The sequence below is a fragment of the Manacus vitellinus genome, unplaced genomic scaffold, assembly GCF_001715985.3.
Source record: "Manacus vitellinus isolate BGI_N305 unplaced genomic scaffold, ASM171598v3 scaffold_6_pilon, whole genome shotgun sequence".
Classification (NCBI taxonomy): Eukaryota; Metazoa; Chordata; class Aves; order Passeriformes; family Pipridae; genus Manacus; species Manacus vitellinus.
Window position 1 is genome coordinate 2,890,449 of NW_021940750.1, and position 18,605 is coordinate 2,909,053.

The window sequence follows — 18,605 nt, forward strand, 5'->3', positions numbered from 1 at the left end:
GAATTCAGTTTAACAGTATAGAAATTACAACCTGTAGCTTTTAGTACCATTTTACATACAAACCTACGTTCTGGGGACCTCACTGCCACCGTCCAAGCTTGCTCGGCCCCGGCAGATGAACCTCAGGATTAAAGGGTGGGCTCAGTTCAGCGCACACTGTTTCTCACCTAAAAAATCCACTGTGCAGGCTCGAAGGGTAATGACCTTTCCCAAATCTTCGCTCGCGAAGACTCGTCATACATACACATACAACAAGCCTTTTCCTGAAATCAGAAAATATTAGTATTTCCAAGGAAGATACTATATTCTTTCTTATGTTCAAATTTCTTGTACTGTATACACCAAAACATTATTGCCAGAAAAAAAATGGGATGCAATGGAGTGATGCAAAAGCTAAAGTTAAGCAAGTCTTCTCAATAGTGAGAGATATTAGACTGTGGAATTTCTTCCAAATTGGAAGATTTTTCTCACTATGTACTTGAAAATAACTCACACAAAACATTTTTTGAAAACTCCATGAATACTCCTACCTGTAAATTTTCAGATAAATAGGGGATATGTACAGACAAGCCTACAAGTATGCAGATAGACTGAGAGATCACCAGTATTTATATAAAGTCTTAGGGAAGATAACATTTGAATCTGTTAAGTCTTTATTATTTTCTATGATTTTATACTTCAAGATACACTTTCTCCACAGAATTTTAATTTTACTAGTACAAATAATTAAACACATATTTGAAATATTATATGCCCTTAGTTTTATGTACTTATATATCTATTTTAACTTACATGTATTTAGAAATATTTTAAAGTCAATCATTGATATGACCAAGGCAATTAACCCAAGAACTACCTATGTTAAAGAAAATCTTGGTCTATGTGGCAAATCAGTTCAATTTACCTACCTTCTGCTAGGCAAAACTACAAATCATTTGTAGCTGCCTCAAACTAAATTATAAGTGTATGGAAAAAAGGAATCCTGATTAAACTTGTGGGTGATACTGACGTACTGTTATGGCAAAGCAAATACCCAGCACGCTTATCACAAGCACTCCAAACTTCAGCTACTCCTATCAATTCAATGAGTGATAGAGAGGATTTAATGCTTAGTGAGTGCTAAGTCACTTCAAAGATATAAGATATTGCATACCATATTTCAGCTCAAACTCACTGAGCTGAAATCCACTTCTCTTGCTTCCTTTATGTTCAAGAGCAACAAGGGTGCTGGAAATCCCAAGCCTGGACTGCAGTACTTTAATAAACATAGCGCTCTCGTTACAAGCCAACCTTTTTCAGGAAATAAAAGGACTACCAGAAATGTTTGGTTTTACCTGCTGTCTGGACTGACCATAGTAGTACTGTTAAGAAGCAATATTTCTCATAGACTAATTGGACTGTTCTTTTCCTGAAAAAAAATGGAAATACACCCAATAACATTCCACTTTTCTCTGCATTACCTGTTGCATAATTTATCTCCTTGGTGAAGTTTACCACTGAATATGGCTTCATTATAAGGCTGTGTTCTGCTGGACTGGAACCTGTTTGATCCTGGTTATATCAGAAAATACAGCCATGGGAAGTTCCTTTTCCTTAAGAAATTTTTAACAAACTGTTATTTTTTTCCATCATTTCTCTGTTTACCAAAAGGCAAACTATGACAGGCAAAAACTCTATGATGACTGGATTTGTTTCCCTGGAAGGCAATCAGTCATAATTAGGAAAAAACAGAAGTGCCTATTGCACTTACAATATAAATCTTACAGTGGAACCATACAAAGTTTGGGAGTGAGTTTGGTGTCAATACGGATCAGCATTTTCCTTAGGCCTATTTCATAGCATTTGCATGAACTCCTTCATCTCCCTGCTACCGAAGCACAGGCATGTTCTGCTAAGGGTGAAGATGACATTCATGGCTCTTTTATATTAACACATGATGCCCTCTTTCTTGCCCATGGGGATGCTGCGTGTTTTTCCAAACGGTTCTCTGCATCATTCTGGAGTACAGCAGCTTCTTGCGCTCCGTAAATAGGTAAGGTTATGCCAATTCCTTTTTCTTTTTACAATCTTTTAAATAAAAAATACAATAGCAGAAAAAGAATGCCTTTCCCAAAGCCAGATAACCAAATTTTTCCTTGGTTTTACTAAACCAAACTTTAATTCTTCCAGAATCACTAGTTCTTTGGTTAGACTATAAAATAAGTAGTCCATCGTAAATACTGTTGCCACTACTTACCAGCCTTTTTATGTTTTATAGTTTACTATACCCAACAACTGTCTTTACAACAAGTGATAAATGTTTTAATAATATGTGATTCTTTCTAGTGGATTTAAAGGGAAGTTAAAATTTATTAGTTTTGGTTGTTAGAAATAAACACTTCAGGACAGCAATTGAATTTTAATCACTGTACATATAAACATAAGTAAAACTAATCACCAATTTTATTTCATAATTTTAGGTAATAATATAGTAAAAAGTTAGATTGCTAATTTTTTTTTAAGAAGAAGAAATGGCTTCATCAAGCCAATATGTAGCTGCCAAGCCTAGAGCTGTTTTTAAATACTCTTAATAGTGGCACTCAGAGACACTAATCCTTTCCTGCAGAGGTGAAGCAAAATCTGAATCACAGTCTGATGTTGATGTCTGGGACATCCTGAGGAAAGCTCCTCCTACTGAATATGAGAAAATAGCTTTTCAGTATGGTATCACAGATTTGCGTGGGATGCTGAAGCGCCTCAAACGCATAAAGAAGGAAGAGAAAAAAAGCACAGGTTGGTGAGATGTATTTATTCTAAATATAGAGTTCATGTCTTCCTTTTTGGGAGTTTTCCAAATGTTAACATCAGCTGGACAGCAGCCAGATACAAGAGCATGAGAAATAGGAGTTTCCTGTTCCAGTTGTCACACAGTCTTCATATGAAATGCTGATTACCAAAGATTGAAGCTAAGCCCAAAGTTCTGAGGTACCTTGTTCTGAAACTCTGGATATATACTGTATGTGATCATCTCACTAGTTTCTTCAGCTTGGCCCGTTATATTTCCCTGAACATAAAACAACAACATCCACTACTTGCTTCCACCCACCAAAACTGATCAGTATGTCAGGTATCAGTGATAAATACAAAGAATTTAATTTTCATTGGTATGATATATCTGGAATTCTTGAGCCTTTTCTAGTCCTGTGAAGTATTAATTGCCTTTTTGTAATTAATTAGTTTTAAAAGTCTGAAACAGAGAAGGTAAACTGCCATTCGTCAGTACTGAGATCAAGTATCATTTTCCTACGTGGGCAGACGTAGCCGCAACTCTATTTAGGATGTGTTGAAGTACATATTCACATCTCATTTAGAATATTCTACTCTGCTTATTCTAGTTTATAACACATGCTCTTCATCCTGTGTTAAGGGAAAAAACAGAAAACAGCACAGGATGAAGAACAGATAAAAATGGTAAAAATTCAAACAGTGATACAGAAAGTGGGGAAGGTTTAAGATGATGGTAAACAACAGGAAAAGGAATAAAGATTTATTTTATGACACAGAATGAGAAAAAAATTTAAGTATAAAAATTATTAAGATGCTTTTTTTAATCATTCTTCATCATAGCATTCCTCAAGAAACTGGATCCAGCTTACCAAGTAGACAAAGGGCAAAAGATTAAATTAATGGTAGAAGTTGCCAATCCAGATGCTGATGTGAAATGGCTGAAGAATGGACAAGAAATCCAAGTGAGCGGCAGGTAAATTAGAAATACAAGAAATCGAAAAAGGAATGAGCTACATCTTGGACAAAGTGGAAAAACTAGTTTTTCTTAGAAAGAAAGGAATAAAATAGGGAGAAATAGGAGCTGAGAAAGAATCTATATGGTGCTATGGTTCAGAGGCAGTTTGCTGTTCTCATGACTTTTTCTTTTTCTTCCCACTGCTCTACTTGTCTGCATGTGGAACTGGATGCTTACATCTACATACTTAGCAAGTAAGTACTGAGATTATATTCTGATTTTTCTGTGTATATCCAGAGTTCAAAAGTACTTTCTCATGATATGGGATATACTTCAGCGTAATTTGTTTGCAAAAGCAATTTCCAATTATTTTTGCTGAAGCTATTTTTAACGGCATTCAGGCTCGGTCTTAGAAGACCATTCAGCATCGTTCAAAGGAGTTTGTATTTCTCACGCCTGTATTCTCCAAAATTTCCTATGCTAGTTGGTCAAACACCACTGATGCCCACTGCACCAGGACAGGGATATAAGGACTCAAGACCTAAGGCACCTTGCCACTGACGTCAGAAAAATAGTAGGAATCTTTTTCTTTGCCAGGCAGGAGAAGATATTGACCCAAGAGGGTTTTTTTCTGATAATTACATTTATATTCTCTTTTCAGATATATTTTTGAGGCTGTTGGAAATAAGAGAATACTGACCATAAACCATTGTTCTCTGGCCGACGATGCAGCGTATGAATGTGTGGTAGGGGATGAGAAGAGTTTCACAGAACTATTTGTAAAAGGTGAGCAATGGAAGCAAAAGAAAAGAGATCTCCCCTAACATTTAGCATTGAACTACTGTCACCTTCTCTAGTCTCAGATTAATCTCGTAGGAAAGTAAATTCTCAAACATTAAAAAAAATCAACAAATTCTGAGATTTATTGAAGTAGATATTTTTCTCACAGTTAAATGAAGGAAAATTTTCTCTGTAAAAGCACAGTGAAAATTACCATTAACTCTCATTTGGAAAGTGATTTACATCTTCTCAACAATAGTGCTAGAAACTTATTTCAAATATTTGATTCTGCTCAAGATAAGCATGCACCTCAAGTTCTACAAGCCGATCAAATAGTACAGAAAACTAATACCTCCAGTTTATAATTTCGGAATATATATAAAAACTGATTAATCCTATGTTTTTATTCTGATTCATGAAGCAAAAAACAGAAGGTCATTTGAAAATTCTGATAATGTTATCTGGCATAGTAAATTTTTAAGTTCCAACACAGAGAGCATCACCATGTATTTGGCTAGGGGCTCTTCCTGTGGAGTACAGAGTGGTGAAATCTACCTCTGGTCTCCAGCCTTTCAGAATACTGTTTTAATAAAATTGTCTTTGTTTCCAGAACCTCCAATCTTGATCACTCACCCACTGGAGGACCAGATGGTGATGGTTGGAGAGAGAGTGGAGTTTGAGTGTGAAGTGTCTGAGGAAGGAGCTACTGTGAAATGGTAAGGGAGTAGAAGAAAAAAAACCCCAAAACAACATGAAACCTTATCCCTCCATGGGAGATTCCAAGATCAGTGTTTGTGGACTAGCTTTGCGGAACAAAAAGGGAGAAGGCATCCTACACAATTATTTTAAGGAAAAGAGGACAAGATTGGTCCTCCTCTTATATGTCAAACATTGAGAAGGAACTGAGAGGCAAAAATCTGACACAAAAACCAAATAAGGTATAGGTATTTTATAGTGTCTCTATAATTTCTTGTTCAGTGTTTACGCTTCAGTAATGTCTACTGCCCAGACTAAGCAGATCTGTGTTGTAATGAGTTTGCCGTACTTTGTGGAATCTTCTGGTCTTCTCCACTGCAATGAGGTGTTTGGGTTTTTTAAGTATTTTTTCTTAGATAAAAAGTTAGTGTCTCTAGAGACAGAGAGGGAACGTATCTGTTGTGGCAGTCCTGCAAAGCCAGTCATTATGCATACGCAGTGAGATGGATTAAGATGACAAGCATTTAGACCACGGAGTGCATTTTTTCTTGGGCATTCCAACTGAGCAGAAGCTGGAAGGTTTGTGCTGCTTGGGCAGGCATAGCAAGCAGGGCTCACATGCCATGCCTTATGCACACTGTTCTCACTTCATTTCTCTACCAGACAGAATTCTCTTGTGCTTGTTAACAGCTTCAGGCACATGGTTATCAAGCGTTCTCACAATGCCCATTACATTCCTGGAAAGTGCCAACTAGCGATCTGCTCTCCAAAAGGAAGGAACTGAGAATTTAAATAGATCCCAAGAGCTAGTACAGCGTATGCACTGCACTGTTAAAGCCTCATGCACAGGCACCCACATGCTATTGTTCAGGAACTGCTTCCACATGCCTGGTCACAAGAGATGGGGACAGCTAGATCAGTTCCTGTCAGAGCACAGTGCAGCTGCCACACTTTGATCCTATGCCTTTGAACAACTCCCATACATCTTGCAGAGCTGATATCTGTGGGATAGGTATTTGGTGTGACACAGGCAAAGCACCAGCTGTCTCAGCCTGAAATACAGCAAGTGGTCAGAAAAACTCATCAAATCATAGCAACAGAAAACTGAGAAGTTAGATATTTACACTGTATTTTACTGGTGTTATTATGTGAGACTCAGTCAATGCTTTTTGGCAACAAAAGGGAGTATTTTATACAGCAAAGTATCCAGGGAAAACAAGAAAGACAGTGTGGAGATAAGAGTTCCAATTTTATGGCACCTTAGGGAAATGCTCAATAGCTTAAGCCAAGTAACAGTCACTAACTCAGAGCACCTGTTAGAACTCTTGCACCCTTTAAACCCGGAATATGAAATCACAAGCACATGAACAAAGGCAATTATGTGATTTGCACAAGACAGAAATAAGGGGTAGGCACGGCCATCAGACTAGGGCTTGGAGAATTTCTTATGTGGATCTCTTCATAGTAATCAGGAAAGAATACTCTCTTGATCACCCAGAAAGGTTTCATATTATTACATCTCTTATGAGGTACGATGGAACAGTTTTTCCTAAACTTCAGATGGTCTTGGAAATTATGTAATTCTTGAAGAAAAAGATGTAATAAAATACATAGTTTTGACCTGATTTTTCTCTCTCTGAATGCTGGATATATATCATCATCTTTTCAGCTACAAACCTTAGTGATGTATATTTATAACAATAAATCTGAGTGTCCCAATTATCACACAGTACCTCCATCAGTGATACTTCAGAAGACATTAACCAATTAATCCTTAGAATCCAAAGAGGAAATAGGAAAGCATTTCCAGACAAAGAGGCATTGAGTTGTAGAGTTGAGAACAGATATCTGATCTTGCAGATGCTTAGGACTTGGATAGATTAAACCATGCCTGATCTACCTATTATTGCACTTGTTCTGCTTCAAATATGAGGCTGGACCAGATTGCCTATGGTGGTCTTTAAACCAACACTTCTATGATTCTATATAATCCTCCATTTATAATTTAATATAAACAGATTCTTATGCTTCATTGCTCCAGTTGCCAAAGGAAGGCCTGTAGTATTACCTTAAAGAAATAATATTACACTTAAGGTAATATCTGCTTTTCACTGCAGCAGTGTATTTATTTTAAGCCAAGTGATATCTGGGAGTTCTTTTCTGAGATTTTACAGTTTTATCACTCCTCTGTTGGTCACTACACACCTCTGCAAACACTCTACTCATATACAGCATCAGCAATATCCTGGTCATTAGTAAAACAAACAGAAGGTAAATATACTATTCCCTTCCCAGGGATTTAAGACACTAATCATTACAAACAGTCTGTTTTCATTATTTAGAGAATATTTCAATAGAACTCTTTCTTACTAAAGGCTGAATAGAACATTCAGATGTCTTTCATGAGCCACATATCAAAATAGACCCCCAAGAAAAAAATTTAAAAGTTCAACTCTGGAACACTAGCCAAGGTGCACATGCCTGGTTTTGCCACAGCAGCATGTTGAACTCTGAGATCACAGTCCATTCTCAGCAGTTCAGCAAAGGTTTATACATTGCATTGTAGCACTTGTTTCAGAAGTATCCTGCATGAATCACAATATGAGCCTTAGGAGAGCATGTCAAATGCAGCTTCAGGCTCTTATCTGAAGAGGAACGAAGAGAAAAGATTATCCTGCATTTCAAGTGGTTGTTAAAGGTATCCTCTGTTTCCTCCCTTACTAGTGCTGTTCCGTGACCTGGAAGGGAGACCAGTCTTTTACTAAAGCAACCATAAATTCCAATAAGCTGCGTTATAATGAACAGTTAGGAGAGAGACACCTGTAGGTATTTTAAAATACAGTTGCAGCAGGTACATCTAAGTCACAAGCTGTAGTATTCTTGTCTCTGCCTAAAGTTTTGATCATGTGATTTACTTTAGCAGACTAACAGAGGTAGAAGATTTTCTTGCATACATCTACCTAGAAATTAGAGCTATAGTGTTTTAATGAGTCCCCAAGTAGCATTTCAATTTCCTATACTCTAAGCTCATTTATTAGGCTGAATAGTCACTGGCAAAAAACAAAGGAAATGACACAAGATAGAAGGAGCATTCTTACTTTACTAAAAGCATACATCTTTTCTGTTTATTTTTCCATGTGACTAAGTTTCAAAGAGAAAACCTTTTTAATTTACAAACTGAAGCAATATTCAAGCAACCTCATAGAAATATATTCAGATAATAATGAAAATTATAAAATTCTATGAAATTAGTAAGCTGAAGAAATTACAAGTTATTTTCTTGTAGCCTGTTTATGTTATTTAGGATTAGGAACAGGAAACCCTTGAAACATCTTATGTATTTTTGTATGACCTTGACTAAACAGCATGAATATTCCCTGTGCATTTCCCTTCATGAGGATTGGAAATTACAATAATTAAATTTCCTCCTGGGCTGGATGGTGAAGCTTAATTTAGTAAAGTCTTATAAAATATACTGTGGCATCTTTGAATGGAAAGAACAACAAAATTCAAAATACACATTCATTTGAATCCATCTTAAAATTTTCTACTTTTACTGATGCCCACAAACCATGAATTTATAAAAATTATAATTCACATCAGGAAAATTAAGACTTTTAGGTAGTTTCCCCAGCGAGACCCATTTACCTTATGGCAGCTTTTAAGATAGTAAAGTCCCTGCTGGTGAAGTGTGTCTTCATCCCTGTATCTTATAAAGCATTTAACATACTTTCATGTTTATCTATAGGATATAAATAGTAACAATCAAGTAATACATTGTGGTGAACTCTCTTGAACCAGAAGTCAAATACCTAGTGAAAACTGATGGTCAAGCTAGAGTCATCCTGGTTCCAATAGACTCTTTTTTTGCTAACTTGAAATACTACAAAGATTGGTTTTACCTTGTGTCTTCCAATCTCTAGTAACATTGAGCTGACTCTTACTCTCCTCTTTAAACCATAGAAAAATGACTCAGCACTATTTGGCATTGCAGGGAAAAGGATGGAATTGAACTGACACGAGAAGAAACATTCAAATACCGATTCAAGAAAGACGGAAAAAAACAGTATCTAATTATTAATGAGTCAACCAAGGAGGATAGTGGACACTACACTGTGAAGACCAATGGTGGGGTATCGGTCGCTGAACTAATTGTGCAAGGTAGGCATTGGGAATATCATAGAACCAGAGAAGTTTAAAATCTAAAATGGGCAAAAGGTAACCTTCTCCAGGATAGTGCATAGAGATAGCATAATCCTCCTGCCAGGGAAAAAGAAGATGTAATAAGGGGCATAGGGTTTGAGGCATAAAGGCCTCAAGGAGAACTCAGACTTCTGTGCCGGATGTAACAGATACTCTGATAATAAAAGGTGCTAAGCTATGTGTCCTGTTAAAGCCTTGCATGCTGTGTATTTCCCTTCATATTTCCCCCTTCCACAAACAGCTTGCTCAGCCCTTGCCTTTTCTGCTCAGTAAATCCACACTATCTACTTTTTTGCTATTCTGACTTTTTATGCGTGTATCGATTATTCTCACAATATCAGAGAAAAAGCTGGAAGTTTATCAGAGCATTGCGGACCTGACAGTGAAGGCACGTGACCAGGCAGTCTTCAAGTGTGAAGTTTCTGATGAAAACGTGAAAGGAATCTGGTTGAAAAATGGAAAGGAGGTGGTCCCAGATGAAAGGATAAAGATCTCCCATATTGGCAGGTTAGTCTCGTTTCAGAAATCAGGTACAGGCTTAGGTATTGCATTGCTATTATCTCGGGGGATAGGAATATAAAATGAGACTTTGTCCTGGCTTCAGATAAAAGGAAAAAAGTTTCATATGCAACCAACATTTAGTGACAGACTTGCTTTGGCATGTGTGCTGTAGCCTTTCTGAGTTGGTGTGTTTTACATGTATGGCGTCAGTGGCATATCAGCGGAAGTAAATCTTAGTTTGCATTAGGTTTTCATGATTTTTTGGTATTCGAACAATCCAGAAAACACATGGTTAATAATTTTAAAACTAGCAGTAGTGTTTAGCAGGCAGATTAAGATAGTGCATGTGGGTAAGCCCTACAGAAAAACTAGTGTTTATATTAGCATATACAGTTGTGCAATTCTGTGCTCAAGTTTCCTACCAGTCTAACTACTACTGGAAATGGAGACCAAGAAGATTCAGAAGATACACAAGCATTAAATGCTAGGTGAAATCTTCCTTGGTACTCCTTTCTGTATTCTATTTTGAAATTAAAATAATACAGGGGTGGAGCACCACTTTTTAGTTTGTTTATTCAGAGTTTATTGTTGTCATGATCTGATCAAATGAAACCAGTCAGCAGTGCTACAACTGCCCTTGTAATAGTAAAGGACTGGACTAAAGCAGGGAAACTGCTTCCTCTCTTCAGACTCATCTATGCATCTACCTTGGCAAGAAAAAGCCATTTATATACAACATGCTGATACGGATTTGCTTTAATACTGAAAGCAGAGCAGTCAGTCTACAACCCTAGTGGTTGTTGACTTGATGTCAGGGCAAAGGAAGAAGAAATAATAATGTCTGTGAAAATCCTATAGCTTCCACCTTGTCTCTTGACATAGTCCTGTTTCTCCTGGAGAGGTAAGGTAAGGGAATGGAATACATTTGCTCATGTTTCCAGAATCCATAAACTAACTATTGAGGATGTAACACCAGAGGACGAAGCTGATTATTCCTTTATTCCTCAAGGATTTGCTTACAACCTTTCTGCCAAGCTTCAGTTTTTGGGTAAGTTATCTTACAACATGTAATGGGAATTCTGGAGGGATAAAATGAGGACATCAATTATTTTTATACCAGGAAAGAGTATGCAAATCTCTTTCCTGATACCTCAATATAGGCACATTGCTTTTCCTTGTTATTTTGTGTTATCATTATCACATTGTTTTACAGAGCCTGTTTTCCAGTTTATTACACAAATCTGCTGATGAATATGCCTTATGAGGTTTTAATCAGTTTTAAAATTACTTTCTGGGTGCAAATGCTGTGTAAATTCTGTTTTCTGATCTATTTCTCCTCACTCCTCCCCTCTTTTTCTTTCCCCCAGAGGTCAAGATAGATTTTGTACCAAGAGAAGGTAAGAACAGCAGCCATTAATTATATGCAAGTAAGAATGTCTTCAATAGCAAAAATAAGCAGTATTTTTATTATTAATTTAATATATTAATATTCTGGGGTGTAATATTTCATATGGAATACTCAAACTGTATTTAAAACTTATTTTCTCTGCCTTTGCTACAGAACCCCCCAAAATCCACCTTGACTGTCTGGGCCAATCCCCTGACACTATTGTCGTAGTGGCTGGGAACAAACTGAGGTTGGATGTTCCCGTATCAGGAGATCCAACACCCACTGTCATCTGGCAGAAAGTAAACAAGGTAAGGTGTAACTGCACACAATGTCTGAGGCAAGGAAATCACAACAGGAAATTCATTTTTCTTTCTCAAATCTTACTTTGATTTACAATTCTTATTTACAAGTCTTTTCATCTTCCTTCCAATTTTATTTTTTTAAACCTCAAGAAAAAAATTAAATATCTGCACTGCAGCTTTTTGAGATTTAGCTGGTTTTGTGATTCATCCTGAACTGTTCTTTTTCTGAACTGTTCCTTGTTTTTTCAGTCCAAAAAAGGGGTCTGATTATATATGACTAGACATATGTACCATGCAGACAGTAGGATACCACATACATTTATTCTCTTCTTACTTCAAAGAAAAATAAATAAATGATGAGTCACCCCCATCACCTTCACCTGATAGAATAGATATGTTCTGGAGGTGGCAGCTTCTTTTTTTAATCTTTCTCAAGAATCCTACAGTCTGTGAAGAGAATGTCATCTTAGCAGACTACTAGCATAAAACTGAATTTGGTATAATGAAAAGAGAGGACACTTGTTATTTACCTTATCAAAGAAAGTACAAAACATTAGAGAAAGAATTTAGAAGCTAGACTCAAAACATTGAGTGAGCATCCTTTCTGCCTATCTCAGAATACCCCTGCTCCTCACCATCTGTGGGCTCTTGAGCTATAACTAGTACAAACCAGAAATACTTTATATAATATTCTATAGCATCATTATACTTCCATAGGCATACATATAGAGAAAATAATATTGCCAATTATGTTAATTCTCCCAATCTTATTTCTTCATGATTGTACCACATTCTTTGTTCAGGTTAGCATATTTAATAACATTTAGGACTTTTTTTCTGCAATGCAGAATTAGTATGGAAACAAACAAAAAAAGCCAAGGAACTGACTCTTCGATATAGAAGTTTCTGTAATAAAATGATGATTGGGTATCAGACAACCCCTATCCAGCATAATTTCTAAAGTGTGAGGTCTCAACATAGGAGTAAAAGCAGTCAGTCTTGATTGAAGGATGTGTAGCATATACTTATTAATGAAATTCTAAACAAACAGTAGCACAGCTTCAGAAGATGTGGTTTGATGTGTGTTACAGAGCTGACTGTACTTATGAGTGTTAAAACATTTACATCAAATTACTATACCAGTTTTACAGAGAGGAGTAACCCTTTATTTGTGTAGTTACCCAAGACGAGTAATGAGTACCAGAGGACACAGATGCACACACATTTACAACTCTACTGAAGGAATGTCATGCATCTTTCTTTGTAAAGCTGTAGATTTATATTTGATGACTTACACTTTCCTTAATTCACTGCATTCTGATACAACTTTCTCTGTTTCTGCTTTTTACTTTTGTATTGGTAGACTTCCTACCCAGGTCTGCTTGCTGCCTCACTTTTCTCTTCGTTTTTCTCACACCTCCAGATTCAATCCCCCTAACAAACCTATGGACTCTTCTCTGTCTGCAGAAACAGCTTTACCATTCTGCTCAGACTTAGCTGACTTTCTGTGGTTTCTTTGTTTATCTAGAAAACTGACCTAGTTCGAATCAATGATGATTCCATGACTCCCTCGGAAAACGGCAGTGATTTAAATACTGATAATAAGGTAAGTTCCTTATTATTTATGCAGATGCACAAACGTGTTTAGTGTTTTCCAGATAAAAAGCCATATTCAAAAGGAAACAAAATTAAGGTCAGTAGATAATAAAACTGGTGAATCAAATAGCACATCAGACCCAACATCCTGCCTCACAATGGTAACTGCTAAAGACTTGACTGGACACATGAGATTTGGTGAGTAATTTTAGAGTAAGGTGCTGACTAAGGAAATCTTTCTAATCATCATCACATGATGGCTGCATTACAAGGAATCAAAGCAGTAATTTGAAAACTATTTTAAATTTATTTGTGAGTGTTTATCTTTTTTTCTTCCCACTAATCTGTAAGCTTCAATAATAGCTAGAAGAAAAATAACTAGGACAAAAGCTTACAGGACACATGGAAAGATGACAATATCAAGAGAGTGGACTATAATGCAGTGATAGAGGACTCACTTTTCAACAGCTTTCATTGTTGTGCTAAGTAACTTCTCTTTTGATGGAGTCAAAAATATTTTACATTTATTATACAGCAATAAACCATTCTCAGGGTTAGGATTCTGCTGAACTAGTCAATATTTGGACACATATTCTTTCTAATGGTTCCTGTTATAAGACTAAAAATACACAGGCACATTAAGAAGAAAGGAGTGTGTTACATATCTACAACAAAGTTGTGATCATTATGTTTAGACTTTAGCAAGGAGTAGAAAGTTTCCCCATATGCCATTATTGAGTAGCAGAAATCACACTGATGCCATTAACGGTTACAAGAAACATGACAATTTTTTTAGAGAGAAATTGGTCAAATCAATATTATCTGGTGTCAAATATAGATACTGTTGATCAGAAATGTTTGCTCAACTATTTGAATTTTTTTCAAAAACTTTCTTTAATTTACATGGTGCCCAATTGTTATCTATGAAACTCTAGTTTCTAGTGATGCTAGCAACTATCCCCAGTAGGAATTTGTGGAAGTACTTAATAAGTTCTTTGAAACATAACTGGGTTTGTGGGAATCTTAACAACCCACAGTCTTTCAGAACCAATTTTATTTATGTTATTTATGTGAGCCAACCAGTCTATATTTCTCTCTTCTACATGCAAATAGAACTTGAAAAGCATTATAGCTTGTCGATAATTTTTATAATATTCAGTGATTTGTAGATTTTCACAAGCTTACATACAGAGTCATCAGGTTGTCCCAGAAAAAACTTAAAATTATTTTATCTCTTACTTTCACTGCCCACAGCTTCTGTTTGAATCTGAAGGCAGAGTTCGTGTGGAGATACATGAAGACCATTGTGTCTTCATCATTGAAGGAGCAGAAAAGGAAGATGAGGGAGTATACAGAGTTATCCTTAAGAATCCAGTGGGAGAAGATAAGGCTGATATCACAGTCAAAGTTATTGGTAAGTGAAGGAAAGAAGCAAACAGAGCATGAAAGCATCTTCAATTCATTGAAACTCATCCTTCTCTAAAACTGAGACAAGTTCTGACCTTAGGTTTAGAAAAACTGAAAAAGATCATAAAGAGAGGAACATTATCAATCATAAATCTGGCAGAAGTATTTTTTCAGAGGTAGTTGCCTTCTGTGTGAAAAGTTAAGAGAGCAACTCCCAATAGTAATCCATGTATTTCCTGTTTCAGGTGATCTTATCATTTTATGGATGACATTCTGTTCTAAAGTACATGCTTCATGCTTGTCTGAGATAAGAAAAACTTCTAGTCATTTTGTTGTGGTTTATGTTTTTAAGTAAAGATTACTTCATTCTATAAGCAGTAAACGGTTAATGGAATAAAGAAACATTATGTACCTGATGGAAGATAAACAGATTGACAGACACTTCAATAAGTCACAGAAGAGCTGGGAGGAATATGATTTTGAGTCAGTTATTTCTAAAAATTTTTCATAATATTTAATTCGCTGATACCCTGGCACACATAACAAAAGGCTAGGTTATAAGCACATTAGAAATGATAAAAGAAAATTACTTGCACCTACAGTATTAAAATTTAGAATTGCTTGGTGAATACTAAGTCTCCTTCCTTATTTTGTTAATACTAAGTCAGGATATTTACTATGAATATCTCCAAAGTGACAAAATATGTGAGACATACAGTCATTGTATTTTATAACATTTATTCTAGAGAAAATAAGAAACCGTGGAGCAAGGCTCATCTTACGGAGCAGAATTACCTCATTATCTTATATTTCTGCAAAAAGTTTATTATTTCTGGGAAGAAAAAGGGAGCTGAATAATCACTGGTATTTAAAGGAAGCACGAAAGAGCAGGATTCGCTTTAGACTAAGTTGATACATTCTCAGTTGTACCTACTGTTGCTATCTGACAATGCTGTATCGCAGAATCATGGAATCAATTAGGTTGGAAAAGACCTCGAGTTCAACCTGTGATCATCAAGTCCAACCTATGACCCAACACCACCTTGTCAACTAGATCATGGCACTACGTGCCACATCCAGTCTTTCCTTAAATACCTCTAGGAATGGTAACTCCGTCACCTCCCTGGTCAGCCCATCCCAAAATCTAATCACCCTTTCTGTGAAGAATTTCTTCTGATTGTCGACCCTAAACCTCCCTTGGAGCAGCCTTAGACTATGTCCTGTTGTCCTGTCACTGGTTGCCTAGGAGAAGAGACTGATCCCCATCTGGCTACAACCTCCTTTCAGGCAGCTGTAGAGAGTGATGAGGTCTCCCTTGAGCCTCTTCTCTCCAGGCTGAACACCCCCAGATCCCTCAGCTGCTCCTCATAGGACTTGGGTTCCAGACCCTTCACCAGCTTCGTTCCCCTTCTCTGGACCCACTCCAGCACCTCAATATTCAATATCCTTCCTGAGTTGAGGGGCCCAGAACTGGACAGAAGATTCAAGGTGCAGCCTCACCAGTGCTGAGTACAGGGGAAGAATCACTTCCCTGGTCCTCTTGGCCACACTATTCCTGATACAGGCCAGGATGCCATTGGCCTTCTTGGCTACCTGGGCACACCACTAGCTCAAGTTCAGCTGCTGTCAGTCAGCAGCTACAGGTCCTTTTACACTTGTCCACTTTCCAAACACTATTCCCCTGAGCCTGTAATGCCACATGGGGTTCTGGTGGCCAAAATGTAGGAGCCGGCACTTGGTCTTGTTGAACCTCATACTGCTGTCGGTCTCAACCCATCAGTCCAGCCTGTACTGGCCTCTCTGCAGGACCTTCCTACCCTCCAGCAGATCGACACCCCTCCCAACTTGGTGTCGTCCGCAAATTTGCTAATGATAGATTCAATCCCCTCATTCAGATCATCATTAAGGATATTAAACAGGACTGGGCCCAACTCTGACTCCTGGGGGACACCACTAGTGACTGGATCAATGCTATACAGGAAAAAATAAGTGTTAAAGAAAAATATTTCATTTACTTGTATAAAGAAATTGAAACAATAACAACTCTCGTTCATTCTCATACTTTCTTCAGATGTTCCTGACCCTCCAGAAGCTCCCACAATCAGCAACATTGGAGAAGATTACTGTACTGTGCAGTGGCAACCCCCTAAGTATGATGGCGGGCAACCAGTACTTGGTAAGAAGTCCTAAAATATAAAGTCCCCTGCAGCTTTGCCTATACTTTTTGCTGTTCCTTTAAAGTGGCACAGAAGGATTCTCTATGTTTACTCACTCTAGGAAGGCTGACCCTCAGACACTAACTACTCTGATGTGTCTAACCTTCAAACCAGTCTAGGTTCTGGCTCTTCAATTTTGAGGAGACAGTGCCCCCTACCTGTGCTGTTTGAATCAGAGAAGTATTTCAGCGAGTAAGTTACCACAGAAAAAGAAGGTGATATCAAAAATAGTTAAAGCTAAACATTCTCATTCAAGACAGAAATCTTACGCCAGTATACAGGCCTTTGTTTTTACCTATCAAATATCAAACAGATCTCTGGCCACCTCAGTCATCAGCTCCAGACATCTGCAATCTCAAAGCATGCAATACATGTTTTTTAGTGGAAAACTACTTCATAATTCTATTTCATACAAAATAATGCATCATTAAACACTTTTTGATCATTTTAAGGACCTTAAAATCTGTACTAAAAACTAGAGTGCAAAGTTATCATGCGATGCAGGAAATGAGCAGGCACAATAAAGAATATTACTGACACTATTTTAAGTTCTGCTCAGAGCATGGAGAGTTTTAGATAAAACTCTCTGTGATCTTCAGAAGAAAAATAAAATAATGTAGGGTCTTGAACAATTTTAGGGAAAAAAATTCCTGTGTAGTCCATATCTAGCAATTTGTTTAATAAAGATGTCTGAGTTTCTTTAAAAAAAATACACTGAAAGCTCTATGGACTTCCATGGAGATGTCAGGGCTAGAAATGCTCTAAAATTCTTTTAGTCTCCTGCATATTATCTGGAAGAGAGGAGTTTGTATTTGCTTTTGGATGTTTGTACTTCATTAATTTCCACAAGATCAGTCTCATTTAATTCAACTGAATTTATCTGTGCAGGAATAAACAAGGTACTGCTGGGCCAGTCCAGTCCATTGTGGTTTCATCTGTTCTGAGCAGAAGCAAGCAAGAAGTTAGCAATTTAAACTATTGTGTGCAAAGATACATACCAATAGCTGTCCCATTATCACAGCCAACTCCACCTCACTGACTATGCAAAGCCCATGATTTTGTTTTGTAGAGTTTTCAGAGCACATATTTTAGAAAGTTCTTTGTTTCATTTTCACTGTCAAAGGAACGATTTTGTTATTGTTCCACTAATGACCCTTTGCACTACCTGAGGGAGTCTCTTCAGTCAGTACAGGACTGCACTACTAATAAAGCTACAATAAAACCCCTGCAGTGGGGGGGAGAGGAAAACCCAAGATGCAGCACTGTCCATTCAAACATAACTTTAAAAGCAAGTTAAAAAGGCAAGGGGAAAAAAGGCATATGCATTCTTATCTGTCTTCATATTGATACAGATGGCATTGTAGGCAGAATAGACATAAAAAAGAAATTCACACCCCATCTTCACCTTTCGTGGGGTTTTGTGTGATTTTTATATTACTAAAATAGTATCTTTATCTCTCACATATTCTGTACATTTGGGGAAATAATCTGCTTTACCAAGTGTCAGCAATACTACCAGTATTGTCATTTTACCTCCTTTCTGCCTTTTTTTTTTAAATTGCAGTTCTGGTATGCTACAGTGAAGAAATGTCTCCATTCTGACAGGAAACTTTATCTAAAATGGTAGAAAAACAGAGACTGAGTTGATGAAACTTCTCTCAGTCTCACAGACCCTGGTGAAGAGACAAAAAAAACAGGAACATATCAAAGGAACCACAAGTTCTTTGCTTACAGCTTTTAACTCTGTTTAGAAGCTACAGAAAACAAGCATGCCAGGAGTAACTTTATGCATT

At 37.0% G+C, this 18,605-nt stretch overlaps 1 protein-coding gene across 1 annotated transcript in view; it reads left to right on the top strand.

Annotated features, from left to right (window-relative positions):
- Positions 1 to 18,605, top strand: part of MYBPC3 (myosin binding protein C, cardiac) — a 61,485-nt gene that overhangs the window by 19,872 nt on the left and 23,008 nt on the right. The window contains exons 10-23 of the mRNA XM_018082988.2: positions 2,009 to 2,032; positions 2,606 to 2,772; positions 3,607 to 3,739; positions 3,973 to 3,975; positions 4,383 to 4,507; positions 5,112 to 5,217; positions 9,192 to 9,358; positions 9,742 to 9,907; positions 10,843 to 10,949; positions 11,269 to 11,298; positions 11,463 to 11,599; positions 13,122 to 13,199; positions 14,444 to 14,603; positions 16,668 to 16,772. Coding sequence (XP_017938477.1) covers positions 2,009 to 2,032; positions 2,606 to 2,772; positions 3,607 to 3,739; positions 3,973 to 3,975; positions 4,383 to 4,507; positions 5,112 to 5,217; positions 9,192 to 9,358; positions 9,742 to 9,907; positions 10,843 to 10,949; positions 11,269 to 11,298; positions 11,463 to 11,599; positions 13,122 to 13,199; positions 14,444 to 14,603; positions 16,668 to 16,772 — 1,508 coding nt within the window. The remainder of the gene's footprint in view (positions 1 to 2,008; positions 2,033 to 2,605; positions 2,773 to 3,606; positions 3,740 to 3,972; positions 3,976 to 4,382; positions 4,508 to 5,111; positions 5,218 to 9,191; positions 9,359 to 9,741; positions 9,908 to 10,842; positions 10,950 to 11,268; positions 11,299 to 11,462; positions 11,600 to 13,121; positions 13,200 to 14,443; positions 14,604 to 16,667; positions 16,773 to 18,605) is intronic.